Here is a 17,469-nt window from a genome sequence, read left to right as displayed (position 1 = left end):
TTGGAAGAGCCCAACCAGAAGATGCTCTCACCTTGCCTCTCATACACAGCACCAGCAAGTTTGAGATGCTCCCAGACAAGCCTGCATTTTGTCCTCTTTTCAAACCAGCATATGCACAAAGCAAAAAGCCTCTAAATTAATAGTCTCAGTACCAAAAGGAAGCCTGATGTGACATGAGAATACCCCCAGGGAGGTGCAAAATGCTAACCTAGTATAAATCCCAGCTCAAGAGAAATGGCACAGGGGTAAACTGAGGCACAGAGACAAGGCCTGGCTTGGACATGCAGTGATTCATTAAGAAGCTGGCCTGGAGATCCAGACCCACCCCTCTGACCTGCCCCAGCCATGGGGCTGGATCCATCCCCAGGCAGTGCTTGAGGCCACAGGCCACCTGCAGGCCCAGGGAGGGACAGGGCAGCGCTCTCCATCCCCACAGAGCCCCTCCTGCCTCTCCATTCCCACGCAGGCGGGCTCTATTTATAGAGACCTCGGCCGCCAATTATAGATGGCAGCAATCAAAACAAAAGCAGGCAAAAGCTCTACACTTGCCACTCACTGGCTCTGGCCCCTGAGCCCAGCACTGTTCTTGTGGCAGCTCCCATATCCCAACCAAACCTCCCAGGCAGCCCCAGCACCGCAGTGCCAGGCTGCTCTCTCACAGCAGTGGTTTCACTGGAGACCACAGGGTGTTTTACCAGGAGAACTGAAACTTGTCCTTGGACACTCACAACACAGCAGCTCAATCCCAAACCTGTTTTTTCCTGCTTTCCCTCAGTAAGAGTGGTTTTGTTATCCTCCAGCTGCTGTAAAGAAGCATCAGCCCTTGTCATCATCAACCCCAGCATGAAGGTTTATCAAACAGCACCATCAGGGTGCAATCATGGATGTTCAGGATGGGAAGGCATCCCCAAGTGATCACACAACCTCCACATCCACCCAGAGTCGGGAGGCAGGAATTTCTGCACGTCTGAGCAGGCTCAGCTTAGCCAGGGCTCAGCAGAGCTGGGAACAGCTGCTGGCATGATCCCTGCAAGAGGGGAAGGAGATGGAATCTCCTGGGCATTCCCAGTGGCCAGGCTGGATCTGGGCGCCACCAACTGCGCCCAGGTTTAAAGAGGGAGACCCCAGGGAGAGTCTGGCAGCTCAGCCTGGTCCGAGGGGATGAAGGTCCAGAGCCTGTGCAAATTCTCCCCATCACAGCCATCATGCAGAACTCACTCTGCTTTCAGACTGGAACTATGGCAGAGCAAGGACAGACAGAACAACTGACACACAGAAAGAAGGTGACCAAGCAGGAGCACAGACTCAGGATCAGCTCTGGGATATACCTGGGCAGGTCTCAGGAGAGAACAGGACAAGCAGGACAGCTGCTGCCTGCTTGCCCCACTTTCCATGCACAAAATGCTCCAATCCAACACCAAACTTTACCCATCCCATGGCCAAAGGTTCCCTGGGCCCAGTGCTGCCCCATTACATGGAGTCTGAGTTACCACAGCACCAACATCTCTGGGCACTCCCTGAGGTCTCCTCAACCTTGGCTTGTGCTTTGAGCTGCCCCTCCACACCCCACTGCCCTCCAACCTGCTGGGAGCCAGAGGCAGAACCTCCCTGGCCAGGCACAGGAATGTCTCCACCAGCATCACCAGTCCAGGACTCCCCACTCAGGCTCACTCCTCCCTCCAATTCCACTTTTAATAAGAGCAGAAATTGCCAAACCCACAAAATTCATGTCTGAAAGGTCCAAGCGGTGCCATTCAATCCCAGCCTGCCTCTGCCTGGGAGGTCTCCTGTTGCATCAGACCCTCCTGGGATCCATCACACCACAAGTGGCCATGGGCCAGTGAGTCCAGGAGCCAGCACAGTGCTGTCACACTGCCCAGGACACCATCCCATGCTGCACATCCATTTTTGTTTGTATTTTTCCACTTTTTCCCCTTCTCAAGAGGAAAAAGCCCAACAGGTGCCTGGAGAACTGTGGGATGCTCCTGCTGTCCTCTAGGTGCTCTCTGGCCCCTGTGGCACAGGACTGGGGCACTGCCTGTCTGCTGCTGTCCAGATGCAGCAGAACCTGGGGCAGGTCAACCTCCTCAGGACGCAAAACAGCAAAAAAAAAAATCCAGATTGTGTTTCTCAGCATTCCTGCACCTCTACCCTCAGACTGGGGCATCTCCCTACTCCACCCAGACACAAAGCACCCTCCTGTCAGTGTAGGACAGGAAACACCAGCCCAGTTCAGAGCCAGATTGCTGACACTGAAAATATATTAAAGCCTCCACTGCTCCTACCCAAGACATTTAAATTATTTAGGGCACTTGGACCAACCCCAAGTAAAAATACAAACAAACACAGCATGAAATCTGAGCCACACTCGCCGTGCCTCCTCATTCCACTGTACCCTCACAGAAGGTACTGGAGGAGGACCAAGGCACACTGACCTCGCAGGGAGCCTCCCTGCCACAGACACAGGTCCCTATGTGTCCCTGTCCCACAGGTGTGCTCTCTCCAGCTGGCTTCCTGAGCCTCCTGCCCAGGCAGATCCCAGCACATGGGGTGTCCACTGTGCTGTCCTGCTCAGCCTTGGGCACCCTCCCGTGGGCTTCCTGTAGCCAGCAGGTGAGATCAGCAGTCCTGGGTGCTCCTGGGACTGACCTACTCTGTCAGTCCCACTCTGCAGCTCACAGTGAGTGGGTTTCCCTTCCTTTGATCCCCTTTTGCTGATGGGAACAGTGCTGCTGACAAGCTGCAGTCTCAGGGCGGGCAGGCGGTGGGAAGGCGTTCCAGCTGACCTACTTTCCACGGACATTGCTAGGCAGGGCTCCTTCTCGGACACTGCCAAGGTGATTCACAACAACCAAAACCCAGCTGGCACCGGGAAACTGGGCAAAAAGGTGGGGAAATGACCTAGGGGACCCCCTCTAGCACTCCCTGCCAGCGTAGGATCTGTCAGCAACTGGTGAATCCCATGCCAGGCGGGACTCGCACGCCTCCGAAACATCCACCCATCCTCTGCAGAGCATCCACTGAGCTCCCACACAAACCCAGCCTGGCACAGAGTCAGACCCAGTGAGCACAACTCTCCTCCAGCTTGGCAGAGCACTCCAAGGGCAGCAGATAACCCAGCTGATCCCCAGAGCCTGGGCACAGCTGGGCAGCACTCACCATCTCGTCGAGGGCATAGCGCAGCAGCCCGTGCTCGTAGAGGATGAAGAATCGACGCTGCCATTTCTGCAAGAGAAGACATCGAGGTGGGTCATGGCAGTGCCCACCAGCCCCTGGGCCTTGCTGGGAGCACTGGAGCTGCACATCAGCTGGCAGGGCTCTGACAAAGGTCTGTGTGCACCAGTTCACATTGCCCAATGCTGACTGCCTTGAGCTCTGGCAGCCTTGGGGCCTTCACCATTCCCTGGGGAGCCTGTTCAGTGCCTGACCACCCTCTGGGGAAGAACCTTTTCCTAATATCCAAACTAAACATCTCATAACTCAGGTTCATGCCATGAATGCTGGGGACACCAAGAGGATCCCCAAACTAAATGCTCTGAGCCCTCAGCTTCATCCTGCACCATCTATTCCAGCAACCAATGCTGGAAGGTGACAGGGTGTCAAGGCAGATGTCCCCCAGCAGTGCATGAGCTCAGTTTGGATGGTAGATGCACTTCTGGCATGGCTCTGCCCAGCCAATCCTGGCAACATGCTGGCACTGCTGCCTCTGCAGCTGCACAGCAAATCAGATTGGAGAACTGATCTGGCTGGAAAACTGCCTTTTTTTTTTTTCATGTGTGCCAGGTTGTTTTCAGCCAAGAGCAAAAACTGGTTGAGCAGGCTGAAATAAAAAAGTCCTGGATTCATAGCCCCAGTGCAGCAATTCTTATCTCACTTTTCTCAGCCCTTTGGGCAAAGTCCAGGGTGCTCAGGGACAAGCAGAACTATGGAGGACCTTGTGGACCTCCACAAGACCCAGCTTAGCAGGCAGCCTGGGTTCTGGGGAGAGCCCGGTCTCACGTCCCCTTTATGTCAGGCCAGCAAGACTATGACAAGCTGTGACTCCAAATAATGACTCATATACCCCAGGCTGAACTCAGAACCCAATTCTTGTTCATTCAGGAGCGATTTTTTTATTACAAACAGCTCCCAGAACACTTTGGCTGCGTGACAGAGGGTTCACAGACCATTGCCATCCCTCCCACGCACAAGACAGCCCCATCCTGGCAGCCTCAGCAGCAAGCTCCCTGCAAGACAAGCTTGGGGACAGGCTGGAAGTCCTTGTCACAAGCCAGCAGTGAAAGGACCTCAGCCTGGCCACATCCTTCTGAGCCTCACACCCCACCCAGGACAGGAAAATGGGGGATGCTCTGACCCCACAGGATGCTGCTGTTTCTGACAGGCATGAGAAAACCCCTTTGGGAAGGATCTGAGAGTGTCCTGCTCTGTCTGCAGGTCCCTGCTGCCAGCACTTGGCTTCATAGCTATGCAGGGTTATAGCAAAAGGGAACCACCACTCAACCCCTTCCTTGCTGCAGGACCTGCCTGACACTGGCATATCCACACTAGGGGATGGGATGCAGCCTCCCTCTAGAGCTCTGGGCATGCTCATGATGAGCTGCAGAAAATAGAGAAGTTGTTTCCAAGCCCCTAAGGAAAACTAAGACCTTTTCTGATGGTCACAGCACAGCTCAGAGTCACACAGCACACACCCCATTGGCCTGAGCACCTTCCTGGCAGCATGGAACGTATCAGGCAAACCAGAGCAGCATCAAAACATCAAAAAGCAAAAGCAACAAGCAATAAAATTGCACAGACTGAGCCTGACCCACACCTGCAGTGCCCGAGGCTGCTGCCCAGCATTGGAGACCTTGCATCCCAGCGAAGGCATTCCAGCCTTGCTGCCAGAAATATCTCCCAGCTTCCTGGTTTGCACAAGAGAATGGGTGCACGGAGGTGCCTTCAGCACTCCCAGGGTCACAGCCACCCCCATGGGCAGGGACAGTCCTTGCTGCTCCCCTTGCCACCCCCACCAATGTCACGGGGAGGGGATGTCTCAGCTTCACTTACCCGGGAGCGATGGACGGGGTTGTCAAAGTCCGTTCCTTCCGGGGCCAGCAGCAGCCAGCCACCATAAATGGGTTTGGCCTGCAAAGAAACAACAGAGAAACACTCACACACAGCGGAAAACAGCTCAAAATGGATCAGCACCACAGGGAATCAATGGTCAGGGACCACGGGAAACTGCAGCAGCCCCAGCACGAAGGCAGCTGTGTGAGCTCAGCCTACTGCACACAGGCAAACTCAGTAGGGAAACCCAGTGCAGGGAACGTGGTGTCTGATGGCAACCGGTGCTGTGACACACACTGTATGCCAACAGGACTGAGACGAGGACTCGGGAGGAGGCAAAACCCCAGACACAAACTCCAAACACAGCTGCTCCTGCATGGCACCGTGCCCGGAGCACCAACCTCCCGGGTGCTGCCGAGCGGCAGAGCCCATCCCCACCACGGCTCTTCCCATCGCCATCGGCAGCGTGCCTCTTCTCCAAAGCAAAAACACACTCCAAAGGAGAGCTCGATGTTTTCCGTTTGTTAATTAAGAGAGGAAAAACTACCCAGCGCTGGCAGTTCTCCAGCTCCCAGCCGCTTCCCGTGCTGTGCACATCCAACTCCTGCTTCCCTGCAGGGGCAGCCCCTGCCAGCCCGCTCCTCCCGGCAGCAGCGTCCAGCGGCCCACGGCGAGCACACAGGAAGGTCAGAGCCAGGAGGAGGGAAAACAGCTCATTCAGCCAGCCGGGAAGAGAAAGGGAAAGAATACTCGGAAAGAACCTCGCAGCACTGCCGTATGTCAGTGGAAAAAAAATATCCAGGCTTTTTGCACCGGTGGCTTGGATGCAGAAGTGGCCAGGGTAAAGCTGACCCACGCCATGGCAAGAGGTGGGATGGGGATGGGCACCGGGCATGTCCTCCCATGCAAACTCCTTTGGGCACCGCTCCCGCTGCCTTGTCAAGCTGTAAATGATGAGCCAACACCTGGCAAGGGCTGGGGCCAAATCCTGCTGCAAGAGTGGCAAGACATTGCCACACCAGCAAGGCGGCTCCACAGATACCGAGACAGACCAGGAGGGAGGAAACCCAGAGCAGATCCAGCTCCAGGAGACCCTGGGTCTGGGAACACTGCTTTCCACCATGGAACATCCATGCACGTCCATCCTGGCCCAGCCAAAAAGTCACAAGGACACACACTCCCAGCTCTTCTCTAACTGATTCAGTTAATCTTGTTGCTTTCATTCTTTTCTGTTCCTTAACGTTTAAAACTGTTTCCAATTTGGTACCTCCCCTAGATTCCTCCTGCCAGTTTCTGTGGTTTTGTAATTTTAAAAAAAAGTTTCCCCTCTGGAAAAATCCCTGCAAACAATAGAAGAAACTGCCTATGCACCAGAAACTGTCAAATGCATGAAGCACTGAGTAAGCAAACTGGAAACACGCCGGAGGAGACCTTTTACTGTTTATAAAGTGAAAAGAAATAACAAAATCTCTTATCCCCTCCACAATATGACATACCAGCTCGAGGTGTTGCTCTCCCAGCAGCTGGGAAAACATGATTTGAGAAGATCTTCCTTCCTTTTCCCTTTAAATGAGATTTAAATCAATGAAAACAAAGTGCTGGGATTGGGATCTAATTCAGGGGAGTTACAGGGGCCCAGGGCACCCCTACACCTGTTCCCACGACCACAGCGGGGGCACAGAAAGGCACCTGTGTGCACCACAACCCTCCCTGGGTTTGGCAAAGTGCCTGGAGCCCCCCATCACCCCTGCCCAGCTCACCTGGATGCTGGTGCCCTGCTCGCCCGTGGCCCCCATGCCACCTCCAGCAGCTCGGCACCGCGCTGTGCCCAGCTCCGTGCCCGACTCCGTGCTGCCCACGCTGCCAGCGCCCCGCAGGTGAGCCAGGCTCTGCCACTCCCCCGGCACGCCCCACCCCGCGCCCCCACCCAAAGCCGCCCGTGACGCATCCGTGCCCACGCGCTGGGAGGACTCCGGAGCAGGGGATCCCAACGCTCCCCACCATGCTGGAATGGTGGCCTGGGAAAAGCCAGACATCCCAAATGTCTCCTGTGTTTTACAGGGGAAAAACAGAATTGCAAATGATGACCCATCGGAGACCCTTCAGTGGGTCACCGTGACAGGAAACAGGGTCCCCAAATTCTCGTCAGTGCTGAGCAACTGGGGCTTGGGAAGATCTTAGGAGTGGCCTCCACCATGCAGAAACAAGAGGGTGACAGTGACAACAGCACGTGACGTCCCCAGCGCTTGGCACCACTACACCAGGGCAGATGTGATGCTCAAGACAGCAGAGCTGCAGGCAGGGCTCAGCTCTCCTCCATCCCCGTTTTTCCATCCCCCAGTTTTCCTCTCCACGCCCCAGCACAGCTCCTGACCAAGACCAAGTGCTCAACCCAGCAAAGCCCCAAAAGCAAAAACTCCCTGACACAAGCCACAGCACTGCAACCACCCCAGCCACTCCGAGCACCCCACAGCATCCAGCCTGTGTGACAAGCAGGAGGCAGGTCCCAGTGATATACCAGGGACAAAGTAACCGTGACACCAACAGGGGACATCATCACCGGGCCAGCAGCAAGCAGCCTTAACCCAGTATTACAGGCATGAAGTCCTGCCCTACCTCAGCCTGGCTCACACCCCCCAGCAAACATTATTTTGCCTTCAGCCATTCCAATTTTAGCTCCAACTGTCTGTAAATAAACACCGAGCACCTGAAATACACACCCTTAACACAAAGCACGGTCATTTCTGTACCAGCATCATAAAAAAACCACCAGTGGGCTACACTTATTTTGGCAGAAGCATCCAATTCCAGATATTGAAACCAAAATAGCTGAAAGGTATGAATTAGAGCCAGGCAGCGTGGGCAGCCAGGTTCCACCCATCAGCAAATGAACACACAGCAGTGCTTTTTAAAGCCAAACCAAAATAAGCTCCTGCTAAAACCAAGCAAATGCCCAGAGAGATACAAGCCTAAATGAAAGGGATATGAATTAGCACACAAGGTGTCTGAAATAAGCTCATCACACCTGCATTGGAACGGCCCTGCTGAAGCAAGGTTTAAAATAAACCCGATGTGGGAGGCAGGTCACAGGGGTTGCTGAAGCACCAGGATGGAGCTGGAATCACACGTCCTTTCCACTGGCTTGGCTTCCTCTGGAAAGCTCCTCAAGACGAAGAAAATGCAACAACCAGCACTGAGCAAGACCTCAAGAGCAAAAATTCCCTCTTCCAAGGAGATTTGTCCAGCTTCACATTTAGGGATGGTGCTAGAACAACCTCAGGGTTCCCAGGACGCCTTTGACCATGCAGGGCCCTGCTTGCCTCCTGGCAGCTCTGGTGATATCCAAAGGGCAGCTCCACGTAGTTTCTCCACAGGTAGCAGCCACACAGGGTGCTCAGGCACTGGGTGGGTGGCTTTGCTTTTATCCAGAAGGTACCTGGTCGGAGGGTGAGCCACAAAATGCTGTGGGAAAGCAGAGTGGAGAGCAGCTGCTGATGGAGCTGGGGTGGGGCGATGCTCACCCCACCATCACGTGAGAGGTGCGGCTGGTTTGCAGCCCCACAGCGCCCGGTTCCATCCCTGGGACTGCTGGAGGCTGACTCAGGCAGAAACACCCCCACGTCACCACCCCGCTTCCTGTCACACCCCTGGGAGTGTCCAGGTATTGTATCCCACCTTTGATCCAACGCTGGAGCTGGGCTGTGGGGCACACCAGCACCTCTCCTGCCTCTCAGGTCGCTGTTCCAGCCACTGCTTCCATCCCTTCAGCCCATGGGCCTACAGTGCATCCAGGGGGAGGATGCTGCCGCCAGCCCAGCGCCGGCAGCACGGCGGGTGGGAGGAAGCGGAGAAGGAAGCGGCCCCAGCTGGGTTTACACAAAGCTGTCAGGCTGCTGTGCTGATGCTGCCCAGGCATGGACAAACCACCCCAACCAGCTCCACCAGCACTGGGAACACAATTCCCAGCAGATGGGGAACTGGGCTTGAAGGACGTGCAGAGCCACTCATCACTTCCCAAAGCCCAGGCTGATACAAGAACCCCTGCACACCACCAGGGCCACAGGGCACCCACTTCCAGAGAGCAGGATGGGTCACGGGAGCGTGGCAGCCCATGAAGCACCAAGTCATTGGGCTGGAGGTGGGCTGTGACATCAACTAGCTGCCTGCTGTATGGGCCTTCACACCTCCTGTGTTTTTGGTGGTACCTTCAGCTCTTCCCTCCCCATTCAAACCAGCCAGACACACAAGACTCAGCAGAGCCACGCTGTGCTGGCCCCACAGTGCTGCAGGAGTTCATTGCACAAGGTGGAGCAGGAGAGCTGTACCAGCACCCACATCCCCCCTTAGGGTCCAGACTCAACCCCACGGCAGAGTAGCCACTGCCCCCACAGCCAGTGCCCACCCATCCCCACATTCTGAGGGAAGTCCGAATCCACTGCCGGGAGAGACTCCTGGCTCGGAGCGCGTGGCGGGAGGGATAATCTGTTTAGGCTGCCGGCAGACGTAATCAGCCTGTCTCGGGTGGAGGCAGGGCTTGTTTTGTTCAGGCTTGGCAACTGAGCGGGAAGGGGAAGAAAAATGGATTGTTGCATCGGAGCTTTAGGCTCTGCCTCCAGCACTGGGAGCAGGGAGCCCTGTGCACCAGGGAAGTGATGCCAGGGCTTCCAGCAGCCCCACAAAAGAATTATGTACCCAACCTGACACAGGCTGTGGGTGGATCCAAGGCAGAACTTGTTCCATCACCTTTATGGGTCAGCCCCAATATTCAGCAAAGGGGCCTCTCTGCCAGCAGCACCTGCTGTTTCCCACACCCAGGGGAGCACAGCGGGGTGACAGCTCTCATCCAGACCCAGACGGGAGGACAGTAAGGTCATCGCTGCCTGTGTGCTGTCTCCTGATCCACTCAGAGCTCCCCAGAAGAAGAGACCCGTTTCTGGCACAGTTCAAGGAGAAAGTCATCACAAATACTGTGGTTGCACCCTCAAAATAGGAAATCTGGGCCGTTCCCACTCTGCTCTGCTCTCAGTTTTGCACACCTTGGAGCCAAGAGAACATCGCTGATGGATGAGTCGGAGCAGCCGTCACTCAGCAGGAATGGGGAAGGTGACACGGTGTTCAGGGAGGGAATGGGATGCAATACCCAAGCAGGTGTTCCTGCCCACAGCATGGCTTCTAGGAACTGAGAGACAAGCATCACTTGACATTCTGTGTGCTTCCAGTGGGATGGCAGATGGAGACCCACCAGAGACCCATGACCAAGGCTGTTGGGAGGCTTCACAACCACTGCTGTGCAAATCCACACTCCAGCAGCAATCCCAAGGGCCAGGATGAAGCCCAGCCTCAGTAGTTAAGCTGCTTACATCCCTGTTTCCCTGCCTGTACAATATTTCCCCTCTGCTATCTGTCACCTGGTGATGCCAAACCCCAGCACGGAGGCTGCAGTGCTGCCTCTGAGCATCCACAACCATTCCTGAAGCAAAAACACTCTCCCATCCCCCAGCTCCCCATCCAAGTGGCTGCTCACTGCCCCTGGGTTCAGCCCAAACAGTGCTTTTTCCAAGAGGAGACCTGGGCAGCTCCAGGATGATGGGGAGAGTCCGCTCTCCATCCATATCCTGCTCTTCTGCCAAAACACATTTGCAAAAGGCAGACACGAGTCGGAGCTTTCACAGGGATTTGCCAGAGCTGCAGATCCCAAGCCCAGATTTCACCACCAACACATCTCCTCATGCAGCACAAGGCCAAACCAGACTGGACAGATTAGCCTTGGGGCACAAGGAGCATCAAGTGCCACTACCACGGGCCAGCTGGTGGGCACTGTGCATGGCACAGCCTCTCCTGACACAATGCTAACACTGACCCAGGTATCAACAAATCCCAAAGGACAGAGCTGGCCGAACAGCTCACTGTGTGGGCAGTGGGAGTGACCAACTGATCAGAGGAACAGGAAGAATTCAACCTTCATGCAAACAGCCAGCCCCCTTCTCCAAACACCCCTGGTCCCAGGGCTGTGCTTGGGTCCCAGCGAGCGCTGCCATTGCCTGGGGCAGTCAGAGCAAGGGCTGGCTGAGGCTGGCTGTGGCATGCACAGGGAATTGGTCAAACAGCAACAAAACAAAGCGGGACAGAACAGACTTTGCAATTGCAGCTCCTTCTCGAGCAGCCTGAAGCCGGTGTGCCTGGCAGTGAGCAGGTACATCTCACCACTTCCCACCACTGGCCTGCCTCAGCGCCTGGGAGTAGCCACAACATCTCTCCACGGTGCTGGAGAGGGGATTTATCACTTTGTCGGGTGCCGGCGCAGATAAGGTGCGGCGCCATGCAAAAAACCAGCAGCAAGTGAGTGTGCAAAGGGGATGGTTCTCCAGCACCCAAAGGCGCCACCACGTCCCTTCCCTTGGGCCAGGAGGAGGTTCAAGTGCACCCCAAATCAACACCAGCATCCAACACAGCTTCCGAGTGCCCGCTGCCTCCCTGCCTGCACGTCGCTGTCCATAGATGGGATACTGCCCATAAGGCAGAGTCACCATGACCCTGTCCCCCAAGCCCCCTGGGCTGTGCCCTCCAAGTCCCTGCCCTCCACAGCCACCAACAGAGGCAAATTTGACATTTGCAGAGAAATCTTCCCCTCTTCAGCACTAATAATCAGTCAAGTAGAGGCGGATTTTTGCAGCATGATACAAGCAGCGGGGAGCAGGGAATGCAAGCGCGGGGGCTGCTTTCCAGGAAAATGGGGGCTTCTCCTCCCAAAAAGGAGCAGAGCTGGAGGGAAAAGCGTGGCTGGGACATGATCCCTCACCCTGTCACCCTTTGGACAATGCAAGCGGTCAGGACAAGACCCCTGCAGCACAGGGCATCCCAGCCCCATGGATGCAATGTCCCAGAGCAAAGCCAAGCCTGTGACCCAACACTGACATGCTCCAGCCTCAAGGCTGCTGGCCACCAGCTGCTCAGCATCCAGAACAGTAGGAAAGTGATAATGTCCAATGGAGAAGAGATGGAAATAACCACCCCCTGTCACTGAGCAGGGGTGTCACAGGAAGAGGCAGTGGGAAAAGTCTGCAAGCTTTATTTTCTAACTGGGTGGTCCTCTGGGCATCTATGCCACGATGTCTAATAAAAAGAAAAGAAGGGGGGAAAAAAAGACACTGGTAGCTGGAAAGACGTCCTCAAATTCCTCTATCTGTGCCAGTCCCTGCGCCCCAAGAGAGCAAATGCATGGAGAAAATTAAAAGCAACTGTTTTACACTCTGCTCTTCTTCCAATTCAGGCCAAGCAAAATTTTTAGGTTAATTCCCAGCCTGTCCCATGTTGTTGGGAGCTTCATCTCACAGACCAAGGGCATGTGTGTGCAGACATAGACTGGCCTGGAACAGTCAACATGGAGAGCAGGGACCCCATGAGGACACCCCTATGACTGGACAGACTGGCTTTCTCTTGGAGACAGGAGAGGGACCCTGGGAACCATCCATCCTCCCAGGGCAGGTTCTGGAAAGCTGAGTTCCATATGAGGCTTGCAGGTGGTTACAGAGGGACCGTGCAGTGCCAGCATGGGCATGTCTCACCAGGAAAGTGGAAATTCCCACAAAAAGGGGAATTTCTCCCTGGATGGGAAAGGAGCAGCATAAGACAAGCTGGCAACAGGTGGGTGGCACAGTCACAAACAGTACCATGTCTGCCAGCAGCCAGATCCTGCCACCACACAGGATCAAGGGATCTGACAGCCCACTACCCACAGCAACAGATTTTCCCAAAGGGAGAACAGCTGCGCTGACTGACCCAGTTTTTCCCATGCTGTGTGGGCACCCCAGAAGGTCAAATACAGACTGGGGGGCAAGGGCACATCACATCCCACCTGCAGCCCTGGGAGGGGACAGTCACGTCTCCAACAGGTGGTGGGACCACATGTAGCTGCCCCAGATCACACCAAGCCCCATCCAGCAGCAGAGCCACGCACAAAAACAACTCGTGAACGCAGCGCTCCCGGGATTAGGGACTTAGCGTCCACACAGCCCTTTGAAGTTGGAAGTGCTAAGTCTGATTATTATTAGAGAGCTCCAGCTCATTAATCCTGATGTTTGGGGCTGGATTTCCCCCCCCCAGCCCCATTCCTAAGCCGGTTCCCGAGTACGACGGAAATCCACTACTACCACTAAATATTTGTGACTCTTTGCAAACACACTCTGGGTCTCTGCCCCGAGCGGCTCCAGCGCCCTGCAGCATCCCGGGAAGCAGCGGGGGCAGCTCCTGACACACACGCAGGTATTTTTATCTAATAAAAATCCAAAAGGGACACGAATGCGTAAGTGTGAAGTACCTTCACCTTTCCTGTAAGCCAAGTACAAAGGTCAGATGATTCCAAAAGACTTTTCTAGCCTGACTCAAGGTAATCACCAACACTGTCCCTGCCCATGGGGCGAGCAGGACGTGCTGGGCACTGAGCCCCCACGCTGCAAAGTTGGACCCCCCAAGCCAACCCTAAAATGTTTGAGTGAAAAGGGCAGAAACATTCAGAGCTGTTAAATGAACCGTTATTCCTGGGTGTGCTTCGGAGCGAGCACACCCCCACACCCAGCCAGGCTGCGAAACGGGGCAGAAAGCGGGAGGGGAGGCGGGCAGGGCAGCGGGGAAGCACCGGGGTGGCCGCGGTCGGGGGGCTGCGGGGCACGGGGAGCCGCGGGCAGGGCGGGAGGTGCGTGCGTGCATCACACACTACCACAGCCACCATCTTATCTGGGAAGCGGGATTACTTCACCCCAGCTGCAAGGGAGAAGCCGAGCAGCATTGCGCCGTTTTCCCAACCGGAGCCCCCCGCGCAGGGCCGGGATCCGGCCACGGCGCTGACCCCCGACCCCATGGGAACCGGACGCGAGGGCAGCCCCAGGGCCACCCACCACCCCGCCGGACACAAAGCCAACGAGGGGCTGCCCCAAACACATCCCTGGGTGCCCAGAGAGCTGGGTGGCCCCCGTGGCAGGGCAGGCAGGCACTACGGCGGGCTGCGTGCGCTGCTTTGAGCCCCCCAACCAAAGTAAATAAGCCTTGCACCAGGCGGCAGCGCAATCCCCGGGCAGCGGGAAGGGGCCGGCCGGGAGCGGGGGGCTCATCCCGAGCCCCCTCAGGGATGGCTCCTTTGTCTGGGCACGGCCGCGACGCTCCGCGCCGCCCGCCCCTTTCCCGCACACACCACGGCATTTTTTTCCAGTTACATTTTTTCCATATTAGCCCTCAGATTTCACGATGCCCCCCCTCCCCTCCGCCGCCCCCCCCCCCCCCCCACCCAGCGAGCGCAGCAATATGTCTGATCTCATTGCCATAATAGGATCGGGAGCGGGGATGGCAGCCCTGGCCCAGAAAGGTGTGGGAGGAGGGAGGGCGGCCCTGTTCCCCTCACCCCGACACCACGGACGGGCTCCCGCATCCCAAAAACGTCCCCCATGTCCCAAACACCCCCTGCCATGGGAGCGCCGGCCTCGGCCTGCGTGAGGCCTGGGAGGAAGAGGAGGAAGAGGAGGAAGAGGAGGAAGAGGAGGAAGAGGAGGAAGAGGAGGAAGAGGAGGAAGAGGAGGAAGAGGAGGAAGAGGAGGAAGAGGAGGAAGAGGAGGAAGAGGAGGAAGAGGAGGAAGAGGAGGAAGAGGAGGAAGAGGAGGAAGGCCCAGCCCTGGCAGCCCCCCAGCGCTGAACCCTCTCCGGAAAGGGGCTGGGGTCCCCTTCCCACGTTCCCGGGAGAGCAGGGGGTTGTAGGGCAGGGGGGTCATGACCGGCACGTCCAGGAGGGGACGTTTTGCTTTCAACAGAGTTTTTCCCAGGACTTTCTAGATCGCCTGATGGAGATCACAGGACACCCCCCCCAACCTGCTGCCGGGCACCCCAGGAGGGGATGGGATCACCCCAAGTGCTGGCGTGAGACCCCAAATGGCCTCAGGGGGTGAGGCCCCATGGGGTGAGCCATGGCCTCAGGGACCAGTGGGCACTGTGGGACACCTGGGAATCTTTGGGGTCAGCAGGCATCCCATGGGATCCCTGGACACCCTATGGGACCAGAGAGCGCCCAAAGCACTCCTGGACATCCTGTGGACTTCGCAAATACCTGTGAGTCCCTGAGTACCTGTGAGTCTGTGGGGTCAGCAGGCACCCCAAGGGACCACACGCTACGCCTGGGACCAGCAGGCACCTGCTGGAATCACTGGATACCCTATGGCACCAGAGAGCAACTATGGGGCTCCTGGGCACCCCATGGGATCCACAAATACATGTGGTTCCCAGGGTCCCTGTGCTATCCCTGTGATGGGGTCAGCAGGCACCCCATGGGACTCCTGAACACTTTATGGGACCAGAGTGCACCAGTGGGGCTCCGGAACACCCCACAGAATTCATGGATACCTATGGGTCCCTGGGCTATCTGCAGGATCAGTGAACACACCATGGGTGTTCTTAGATACCCTATGGGACCAGGGAGCACCCTTGCTGTTCCACAACACCCCATGGAATACAGGGATACCTGTAGGTCCCTGTGCTATCTCTGGGACCCTAGAGCATCCCTGACCTGATCCCACAGGACGCTACAATATCAGTGTCCAGCAGGCACCCCGTGGGACCTCTGGGGATCCCATGGGATCCTGTGCAAACCATGGGGACAGCAGGCACGCGTGGCACCCCGTTCTATCCGTGGGACCCCAGGACGTCAGTGGGACCCTATACGATCCATCAGGACACCCATGGGACCCTAACCTACCCAGGGGGCTGCCAAGGTACCTGTGGGACCCCAGGCTACCCACGGTGCCAGCGGACACCGCACGGAGACCCAGGGCGCCCTAGAGGCGGGACGCCGGGGTAGATTTTGGGGGGAAAACAGTGGGTTTTGGGGTAAGATCCCACCTGGTTGAGATCCTCGTCGTTGAGCAGGTGGGACTCGCGGGGCTTGAAGCAGTTCTGGCACTTGCTCTTGTTGAAGATGTTGGCCTGGAACTTCCTGCAGGGATTGTCCTTGGCGGCCATGGCGCGGCCCGCGCCCGCTGCGCGCCCGCTCAGCGCCCCGCGGAGCGGCCGCCCGCCGCCGCGCCCATCGCCGCCGCCCCGCGCCCGCGGGGGGCGTCAGGCGAACGCAAAAACCAACACAGAAAAACCCAACGGAGACAGCAGGAAAAAAATCAAAAGAGGGAGCGAAGCGCAGGGCGGCCGCCTCTGCTGCGGCTCAGCGGGCGCGCATGGCCGGGCGGCGGAGCGCGGAGGGGCGGCGCGGTGCGGGGCCGGTGAGGGGCGGCGCGGGGGTCGGCGCGGTGCGGTGCGGGGCCGGACGTGCGGGCGCTGCGGGAGCCGCTCCCGACTGCGCCGCCCGCAAAGTTTCCAGCGCCGCGGAGCCAGGCGGAAAGGAGGGCGGGGCCGCGGCGCTGATGGACGTGCCCTCCCGCCAATGGGAACGCGCCTCCGCCCCTAACGAGTGGCCGCGCTGGCCAATGGGAAGCAGGGAAAGGGGCGGGCGCGGCGGGGCCGCCTCGGCCGCGGAGGAGGGGCGGTGCGCTGACAGCTGAGGCGGGATCCGCCCCCTCAGCTCGGCTCGGCTCGGCTCGGCTCGGCTCGGCTCGGCTCGGCTCGGCTCGGCTCGGCTCGGCTCGGCTCGGCCCGGCCCGGCCCGGCTTGGTTCGAGTCGGAGTGGCCCAGCTCAGTTTGGCTCAGCTGTGCACAGACTGCTCAGCTCAGCCCAGCACAACTTGGCGTGTCTTGCCTCAGCTCGGCTCAGCTCAGCCCAGCCCAGCTTCCCTCAGTCCGAGTCAGTTCAACCTGACTTGGTTGAGCCTGGCACAGATAAGCTCGGCTCAGCCTGGCACGGCTTGTTTGGCTCTGCTCGTCCCAGCTCAGCTCTCTTCAGTCTCAGCACGGCTCAGCTCAGCTTAGCCTAGTATGGCTCAACTCAGCTCAGCTCAGCTGGGTTTTGCTCAACTCAGTTTGTCCCGGACCAGCTCAGTTTAGCTCAGCCGGGCTTTGCTCAGCTCAGTTTGTCCCAGACCAGCTCAGCTCAACTCAGCTCAGCTCAGTTTGTCCCGGACCAGCTCAGCTCAGCTCAGCCAGGCTTTGCTCAGCTCAGTTTGTCCCGGACCAGCTCAGCTCAGCTCAGCCCCTTGTAGGAGCAGTTGTCTGGTGCCCCACACAGAGCACGCTGAGCTCCCCACACAGCCCACCCCCAGCCGTGGGACACATGGTGACACAGGGTGACAATCCGTGACCCTGACCCTGTCCCCAGCCCTGGCACACGAGGGCACACGGGGGTCACCGACCCTCGGACACTCAGATTAGGTGGGGACAATGTCCCTCAGGCCCCTGTGGCACCTCGGTGACTGCAGCACTGGGGACAGAGCAGGGATGAAGCAGGGACACATGTCCCACCTCAGCCACGTCGTCCCTGCTGTGCCACCGCCCTGG

General features: G+C 57.5%; 1 protein-coding gene across 12 annotated transcripts in view; it reads right to left on the bottom strand.

Annotated features, from left to right (window-relative positions):
- MPRIP (myosin phosphatase Rho interacting protein) overlaps window positions 1–16,409 on the bottom strand; it is a 77,084-nt gene extending 60,675 nt beyond the window's left edge. For 8 of the 12 annotated variants that reach the window (XM_072935647.1, XM_072935646.1, XM_072935644.1 and 5 more), the window contains exons 1-3: window positions 6,810–7,100; window positions 5,050–5,127; window positions 3,160–3,225 (exon numbers count right to left, since the gene is read on the bottom strand). In XM_072935647.1, the coding sequence (XP_072791748.1) occupies window positions 3,160–3,225; window positions 5,050–5,127; window positions 6,810–7,085 (420 nt within the window). In that variant the 5' untranslated portion in view covers window positions 7,086–7,100. Of the gene's footprint in view, window positions 1–3,159; window positions 3,226–5,049; window positions 5,128–6,809; window positions 7,101–8,074; window positions 8,493–15,927 lie in introns of those variants that run through there. The other 4 variants (XM_030284780.4, XM_002188689.7, XM_030284776.4 and 1 more) reach the window with 3 other exon arrangements.
- Between the last annotated feature and the right edge of the window lie 1,060 nt (window positions 16,410–17,469).

This window comes from Taeniopygia guttata, chromosome 14 (assembly GCF_048771995.1).
Source record: "Taeniopygia guttata chromosome 14, bTaeGut7.mat, whole genome shotgun sequence".
Taxonomy (NCBI): Eukaryota; Metazoa; Chordata; class Aves; order Passeriformes; family Estrildidae; genus Taeniopygia; species Taeniopygia guttata.
The sequence above is the reverse complement of the archived record's forward strand: the minus strand, read 5'-3'. Positions and strand labels throughout refer to the sequence as shown.